At 34.6% G+C, this 8,809-nt stretch overlaps 1 protein-coding gene across 2 annotated transcripts; it reads left to right on the top strand.

Moving 5' to 3' along the window:
• Window positions 1-5,318, top strand: LOC107782211 (uncharacterized protein At1g76660-like). Of its 2 annotated transcripts, none has more exons than XM_016603063.2 (2): window positions 1-373; window positions 3,716-5,318. In XM_016603063.2, exons 1-2 carry the CDS (start codon window positions 260-262, stop codon window positions 4,940-4,942), a joined length of 1,341 nt encoding a protein of 446 aa, XP_016458549.1. In that variant the 5' UTR covers window positions 1-259; the 3' UTR covers window positions 4,943-5,318. The 2 variants fall into 2 exon arrangements, with proteins under 2 accessions (XP_016458549.1, XP_016458550.1); XM_016603064.2 differs by lacking the exon at window positions 1-373 and adding an exon at window positions 449-1,416.
• The last annotated feature ends 3,491 nt before the right edge of the window (window positions 5,319-8,809 follow it).

Raw genomic sequence — 8,809 nt, 5'->3', positions numbered from 1 at the left:
CATTGCCGTGTTTGACCTCCAAAGCCACCATAGCTATGGCCTATACATACACATAATACATATGAAATATTAAATATATACGATATATATATGTGTACATTTTGCAGACAAATTTGTTCGGTTACTTTGATTTTTTGTCTGAGAATATATATATTTTTGGTATTTCGATTGGAAAAGTGAGGTCCGGCGATGTTATAGAGCTGAGGAGTCGTCGGAGTTTAGGAATTGAGGTGATTTGTTGTGTCAAAGCGAGGAGAAGATGAGAGGAGTGAACGGAGAGCAGAGAGGAGTGGATAGTACTCTGGAGACTATAAACGCTGCTGCTACTGCGATCGCTTCGGTTGAAAATCGTGTTCCTCAAGCTTCCGTTCAGGTAAATTTCACTTCGATTTGAATTCGATTACAGCAAATTTTGGGTTTTGGAATTTATAGATCGTTTTGTGTTTCACTTTGATTTGAATCCAGTTACATTTTTTTTCGGAATTTAAAAATCATTGTGTGTTTTACTCTGATCTAAATCCGATTACGTGTTTTTTAAAATAATTTTAAGTATCATTTTGTGTTTCGCTTTGATTTGAATCCAGTCACAGTTAATTATTTCTTTTTGCAACTTATAAATGTCATTTTATGTTTCACTTTGATTTCAATCCGGTTACAGTTTTTTTAGGAGCTTAAACATCATTGTGTGTTTGACGAAAAAATCATGGTTTTTCTTTTGTCTTTTTGGAATTTATAGATCGTTTTGTGTTTCGCTTTGAATTTGAATCCGGTTACAGTTTTGTTTCCTTTTTGGAATTTGTAGATCGAGATTAATATTTTTGAACTCAAAGTTAAATTAGTTGAAGCGTCTTGGTGGTGTCTAACTTGTTAAAATTGAAGCTTTGCAATGGAGATTCATAGATCAGGGGACTTTTGTATATTTTTTGTCCCTTGCATTAAGAACAGAGATGTTGTTATATTTGGTGAAGAATGATGTGAGTTATTTGATCTTCTAATTGGAAATTTCTTGGTATATCCTGGTGAAAGATTGTAATTGGTATTAATGCTGTCTCCGCTGTCCGAATTTGGGATACATCTGCAATTTTCATTCTGTATAGCAAATATTTGGAACTTTTCAAGAATTGTGCAGATAATTATCACAATGACAGCCCCCCGGGACTTAGTTCAAGTGGCAAAGGTTGAAGGACTCGTGACTTAGGTCACACGTTTGAGCCTTGTGCCATGCGAAGTAAGCCTGGTATTTAAGTGGAGAAGGGTGGAGGGGCAGGTCCATTATTCCCAAGTTTTGAAGTCAGCGGTTGGTCCTAAGGGTTGGCCCCAAACGGATTTCTTGGTCATAAAAAAACAAAATCACAATGACAGAAATTACTCTCTGGAATGGCAGTTCACTAAAAGAAAAGTGTCTTCATTGAGAAAGTTAGTACTATTCTTTGCCCCCTCATAAAAGAAAGTATTCTTATTCTTTACCCCCTGTTGGAAATTGGTGATGGTAAGACAGGTAATTACTAGGAAGTTTGGATAATATGCTTCAGTTCTTCACTGCTCGTGATATGCATGCTGTCAATGGAGTGTCACTTATACATAAATCATTTGCTTTCTTTCTTTTTAATCAATCCAAAATCAAGGAAATCTATCACTTTATGAACTCTTTTTCTAGTGGCACCACATTCCTTCTCATCCTTAAATAGCATCTACAGCCATGTCAACTGTAGTAATCTTTTCTTAATCTTGTTCTAAAATGCTATCTATCAAAAAGTGTTATTAGGTATGTTCCTTCTTGCTTAAAGCGATGCAGAGATGCGATACACAGTTATGCATTTCAGACAGTGGCGGATGTAGAGTATAGTTATTGGGTTCCCGGGAACCCAGTAACTTTTGCGGAGACCCTGTATTTTTATTTAAAAAATCCATTAAATATCTATAAATATATAACTGTGAATCTAGTTATTATTGTATATTAATTTGAGATTACAATAGTAACCCATAAACTTCAAATCCTGGATCCGCCTCTGATTTCAGAGGTTCGAGTAATTTATCGTTTTCAAGTAAGCAGAAATCTTGGAGGTTCCAGATTTAATAAATGCTGATATCATATTCTTCCAGCGGTTGAATTTACACAACTGAGCTTACTAGTTAATATAATACACCTGCATTTCTATTTTTGAAGAAAATGAAAATATTTCTCGTGTAAAATATAGATGCTTATGTGATTTCTGCTTTTGGTGCAGAAAGAGTGTTGTAGCAAAAATTCTTGGTACTGTTGTTATAGTACTTTCTTGGTACTGTTATTATAGTAAAAATTACATTACCTATCAAAAAAACCTGCGGTCAGTTTATAGAGTTCCCACAGGTTTTAATCTCAGATCCCCTACTCAAAGATGATAATGTCTCATACCACAAATTGCTTCATTCACAAGTCTAAATATGTTCCAAAAGGCTAGAAGTGTACATGTTTGTGATGTCAAAACTCTTCCCTGAATTCATTAGATCAACTGTAGAATAGCTTCGCTAAATGAGGCTGAAATGATAGCCAGTTTCCCAGTTTGTCAAAGTCAAGGAGCGAGTTGATATACCTCCTAGGCCAAGTGAAGAGGCCACAGCATGTGAGGCACTTAAGTAAATTTGTACAAATACTAGTTTGTTTTCTGGTGCCTCGTATTTCTTTTAATATTTTCTTTTGCCGAGGGTCTATTGGAAACAACCTCTCTATCCTCACAGGGTAGGGGTAAGGTCTGCGTACACACTACGCTCCCCATACCTCACGATGTGGGATAATACTGAGTATGTTGTTGTTGTTACAATTTTCTCAAAGTCTATTGGAAACAACAACAACCTCTCTATCTTTATAAGGTAGGGGTAAGGTCTGCGTACACACTACCCTCCCCATACCCCATTTATGGGAATTCACTGTTTTTTTTTTTTGTTGTTGTTGTTGCTTACAATTTTCTCAATGTTCTTGTACGTTTACAATTGATCTTTTTATATTAGAATGTGCATGATACTTTGTGGGATCCCACTGGGTTGTTGTTGTTGGTGTTGTTGTTTCCCTCTTTCTCCTATAATATTTTTGGGAGGGGAAAGGGGAAAAGAATTGGAAGAAGGCGGTGGGAATTGAACCTTTCACCTTAAGGATGCAAGGTAGAAATCTACCAGGGAAGTTTTTCTGCATCCCGTCATTTTGATTAACACTCTTGTGACATTTGCAAACTCAAGTGTTTGTATTCCCGCACTGCTGTCTGGTGTTCCTTGCTTAGAAACCTCATCTTGCCTTAGCCAGGACCAGGCCTGTTGACCTCCAGCCTCAGAACATTATTTGGTTTGAATGGACTGACTTAATTAATTCTTAAAGGTTAATAATAATTTCTCTCAGCTCTTTGAATATTACTCTAGATTAGATCATCTGTCCTCCGATTTTCTTCGATTGTTCAATTGTATTGAAGGGCTAACATATTCAAGGTTCTTTGTGTATATTCTTTGCTTTTATTCCCTTGACTATTTGATTCTAAGGAACAATTAAATTGCACTCATCCTTGTTTTAAGACAGCATCAAGAAACAAGGTTGTTTTATTTTCTCTACTTCCCTGTCCTCTCTGCTTTCGGGTCTTTTCCTGAAGAAACTTACTTTGTGTGTTAACATCTTCATAATGCTTTGAAGTTACTTGTTTATTTTATGAGAAGATCTCATCATCTCTTGCACTTCAAATTGGTTCTACAGAAACGAAGATGGGGAAGCTGCTGGAGCATGTATTGGTGTTTTGGGTCTCAGAAACAGACAAAGCGAATCGGACATGCAGTTTTTGTTCCTGAAACAACAGCCCCTGGGGCAGATAGACCTGCTGCTGATAATTCAACTCAAGCTCCTTCTATAGTGCTTCCCTTCATTGCCCCTCCCTCATCTCCTGCTTCTTTCTTGCCATCAGAACCTCCTTCCGCAACCCACTCACCAGTTGGCTCGAAATGCCTTTCCTCTATGTCTACATATTCTCCCAGTGGACCTGCCTCGATTTTTGCTATTGGGCCATATGCTCATGAACCTCAACTGGTATCTCCACCTGTGTTCTCTACATTCACCACTGAACCATCAACTGCTCCGTTTACCCCTCCACCTGAGTCAGTCCACTTGACTACACCCTCATCGCCTGAGGTACCATTTGCTAAGCTTCTTGACCCCAATCACCAAAATGTTGATGCTGGTAATAGATTTCCTTTTGCTCAGTATGAATTTCAATCATATCAACTTCAACCAGGGAGTCCAGTCAGCAATTTGATATCGCCTGGGTCAGCCATTTCTGTATCTGGAACCTCATCTCCGTTTCTTGACCGTGAGTCTAATCCTGGACGCCCTCAGTTCCTGAACCTGGAGAAAATAGCCCCTCACGAATGGGGATCACGGCAAGGATCTGGGACTTTGACCCCTGATACAGTATACCCCAAGTATCACGACAGTTTCCTTCTCAATCATCAGAACTCTGGTGTTCCTCGGCTTTCAAAGCCGCTTAATGGATGGAAAAATGATCTAACAGTGGTCGACCATAGAGTTTCTTTCGAGATAACTGCAGAAGACGTAGTGAGGTGTGTGGAAAAGAAGCCAACGATGTTGATGAAAACTGGATCTATGTCTCTCCAGGATGTAGAACGTAACAATAAACGAGAGGAAAGCCTGGCTGAAATGTCAAATGGACAGGAGTGCAACGGGAATGAGCCTTCCAGTGAAACACGTGAGGGATCTTCTGCTGATGGAGAAGATGGACAGAGGCACCAGAAGCACAGATCGATCACTCTTGGATCCTCTAAGGAATTTAACTTTGACAATGTGGATGGAGGATATCCTGATAAAGCTACTATTGGCTCTGACTGGTGGGCCAACGAGAAGGTTCTCGGGAAGCAGGGTGGGTCAAGCAATAACTGGATCTTCCCTATGATGCAGCCCGGCATCAGCTAACTGGTTATATCGCTTTGGTAAGTCCACACCATACTAATAAGCTGCTGCTCAGTTGCCCTACATTTCAACAAAACCAGCAGCAAATACCGGAACTCTTGATATCCAAATGTACAAGGATGAGGTGTTGAAGTGCAGCAGGACTGATATAGGAATTGATGCGAAGGCTGTTATTTTGGGCACTTCCTGAACTTAGGAAATGATAGTAGATAGGGATGCATTTCATAAACTAGTTTTGCTCCCCTCAGTGAGTTTTACATTTAACTAGTTAGAATCTACATTTTCGCTTTTTACATCTTTTATGTATAAAACATAAATAATTGCTAGAACAGTGTAGCAGATGATGATGATGATAATCTTCATGTAGTTTTCATTGGAATACAATCTTTCTTCAACAAGTTGTCATGAATTAGCACATGTCCATGTGCTTATAAGATTAAGACTTAAAAATAAATCTGATCCAAGCCATACTTTATAAAATAGTAGACTAGCTAATTTCCCCCCTTTTTGTGTAATGGTAGTGTTCGCTTCGCGTCAACTTGTATTATCTTGACTATTTTATCAGGTATTTGCTATCTTGTACCAACACATGTGTCGGGTAGCTCTGTCCATCAACATTTAAGCGGATGAGAAGAAGTGACTTAGCTTTTATTTCTTTTCGTTGGCATTTAATTTTGGTCTAGCGAAACATGACGTCAGTAATTGATAACAATTCTAATTATCTATTTCATTGATTGTTAACTGTTAAGTTGCTGCCAATCAGTAATTGATGACGTCAGTAATTGATACCCTTATTTCATTGATAATCAAAGTTTGCCTTGGCGTAACTGGTAAAGTTGCTGCCATGTGACCAGGAGGTCACGATTTTGAGCCGTGGAAATAGCCTCTTGCAAAAATACAGGGTAAAGCTGCGTACGATAAACCCTTATGATTCGGCCCTTTCCGGACCCCCCGCGTATAACGGGAGCTTAATGCGTCAGGTTGCGCTTATTGATTGTTAAGCCACATTCTTGGTGCAATTCATGATTGGTAACAATTCCAATCATATGTGATAAGTTTGGTTTTTATGGTTTTCTGACCCTAGTTAAATCTTTTCTGCTTCTCAATAAATTTTGTGGAAAAAAGAAACATCTGAAATTACAAGGAAGAAAGATGATTAGTAAGGGTGTACAAAGAAAACCGATAAACTGCACCAAACTGATAATTCGAGTCAAACCAAGAAAAATAAAATCCGATATGGTTTGGTTTGATTTGGTTTGGTATTGGAAAAACAATTCGACCTTAATTGGTTTGGTTTTAACTAAAAAAAAGTATAACCGAAACCAAACCAACCCGATAGTACATTTATATAATTTTTATAAATATTATATACATATAAATATTTATTGTAATGTAATTTATTAATATTTCTTAAATTTTTTCACAGTTTTATCTTTTAACGTTTTATTTCTAGTTTTGACTTAACATTCTTGAATGATAAATAAATTTTATAGCCCATAAATGTAGTAACTCAAACAAAGTTTAAATCAATACTAATGCTAACAAAAGAAATTCAATTCAACACTAGGAGTGACGATAGTGTTGGATCTATTTTTAATTTTACATTGGTTTATAATGAAAATGCATAACTTAATTTATCTTTTTCTTTAGTGCTTAATAATGTAATTAATAGTACTTATTAGTTATAATTATTGTAGCATGACCTATAGTATTTTTAGATTACGTTAATTTTCATTATGACTTATTAATTATCAATATTTGCTTTATGTAATTTTATTATCTTTCTTATTAAATATTTTAGTATAGTGCTATGACTTATTTCATATTATTATGTTATTTTCTTGAAAAATACATTATATAGTTGTATCTTACTAAGACTTAAGAAATATTTGAAGCACAAGTTACATATTTTATGCTATGAAGATTTTACAGGAAAAAAATCTGAAAACCTGAAAAATCCGAATTTGTTGATTTGGTTTATAAATTTAAACTCGATACATTGATTTGGTTTTGTAATTAAAAAATCCAAACAAACCCGACCTATGTACGCCGCAAGTGATTAGGAATATGTAGCTGCCAAAATACAGCTAAGAAACGAGTGCATTAAAAATTTAAAATTTGGAGGCGACAAGAGGAGGAGCTACCCATATGAAACGTGGGCACCACCAAAATTGTTTGGTCCCCATGCAAATATGAGTTGTACCTTTTAACTGTGACTAGTCATAAAGTACGCGCGTTGCACGTGTACCTCGCATCAATGAATATAATTTTTAAAAATTATATAGTAGATATTTTCATTGTATGATTTATCAAATAGTTTTTTTAAAGTAAATTCTTGAATAAAGGAAGGAAGATATCTGCTCTATAAAAGTCCTCATATACCTTTTTATTTGAAATTTTATTAGGAATATCTTTAGGTTCTCGCACCATCCTTTATAAGCGGTTATGATTATTATCAGGATAAAGAGATTACGTTGAGTAACGCTTTTACTTCCTTTAGCTCAATTATGATGGATAATATTAGTCACGCATTTTTCTAGCTTGATATTTATTTTTAATTACATGCTATAGCTATCACCCATATAAATTTATCGATGCCAGAACTGCGAAACTTCACGATAATATTTTGATAAAATATTTTCTTAAAAAGAAATTATTTGAGTTGACAATAGCTATTAATATTTTTCACATTAGCTAGCAACCTAAATAACAAATACGCTCCGGCATAGTGGTTAACACCATAACTTATAATTGAGACACATGATTCCTAGTTAATGCTAGATAAAAGAATATATTTTCCTAGGATTAGTCCGAAAAGAGTAAATAAGGCAACTACGAAATTTTTGCATTTACACATTAATTGCCTCCTCTTTGTGATCTTGAAATAAAAAAACCTATTATTTTTATCAAACTAATTTAATGTACTTCGTAAATATTTTTAAAATATAATAATTTCTATTGTATAGTGTCTGAATATTTCAATTTCATTTTTAAAAATAACATGTACTTCACTTGAATATGATCATATTGACCAACTCATACATATAATAAGACACCTTGAGGCAGAGAGAATGTATTCAAACGGTTAAAATGTCAGGTCATTTTAGATCAATTTCTTTATCTATCTGTTTCAATTACTTAGCATGTTATATTTTTCTCTTTTTAAATCTTCTACAAAAAGATTAACCAAAAGCTCCCAATCTAATAAAAATATTGACAAATTAACACGATATCAAACTTACAATTCTAAAGCTAACCCAAGTCTTAGATCTTCAAAATTTTAGCAATCCGACAATATCTTGAGCTCTTGAGTTAGATTTCCGTATACTTTGATTTTAGAGTTTTCGTCTCTTCCTCTTGTCATTATTTGCACTTGAATATAAAAAAACAAATTAATTTAAGAGTCTCTTTGCATCTTGAAGTGAAAGATTTCTAATGTCATATGGATTATTATTGTTTTTGATAAAGTAATAATTCCTAAAATAAATTTTCATAAAAATTTACTTAATTAACTAATATAAGTAAAATCTTACTGGGATTAAATTATTCCTAAATGTTATGTGTTCCTATATTTTTAAATAAGGAAAGATATAATAGTCAAAATTTTAGTTAACTTCATCGTTTTTAATACTACTCGTAGAAAATACTAATTAAATGACTTTTTTTGTCCAATATGATATATATTTTTAAATGATAAAATGATCGATCAATTTCTTTTTTTTGGTAACTAACTTTTTTTATTAATCACCAGTAATAAGCTGTACAAAAGAGCCATAGCTAGCTACCTCAGCTAACTATCATATTTATAGTAATCTCTTTCTCATCCTAATTTTATATTTTAGAATCTATATTTATGAACTATTTTCACTA

The sequence above is a fragment of the Nicotiana tabacum genome, chromosome 23, assembly GCF_000715075.1.
Source record: "Nicotiana tabacum cultivar K326 chromosome 23, ASM71507v2, whole genome shotgun sequence".
Lineage (NCBI taxonomy): Eukaryota > Viridiplantae > Streptophyta > Magnoliopsida > Solanales > Solanaceae > Nicotiana > Nicotiana tabacum.
This window is presented reverse-complemented; position numbering and strand designations above follow the sequence as displayed.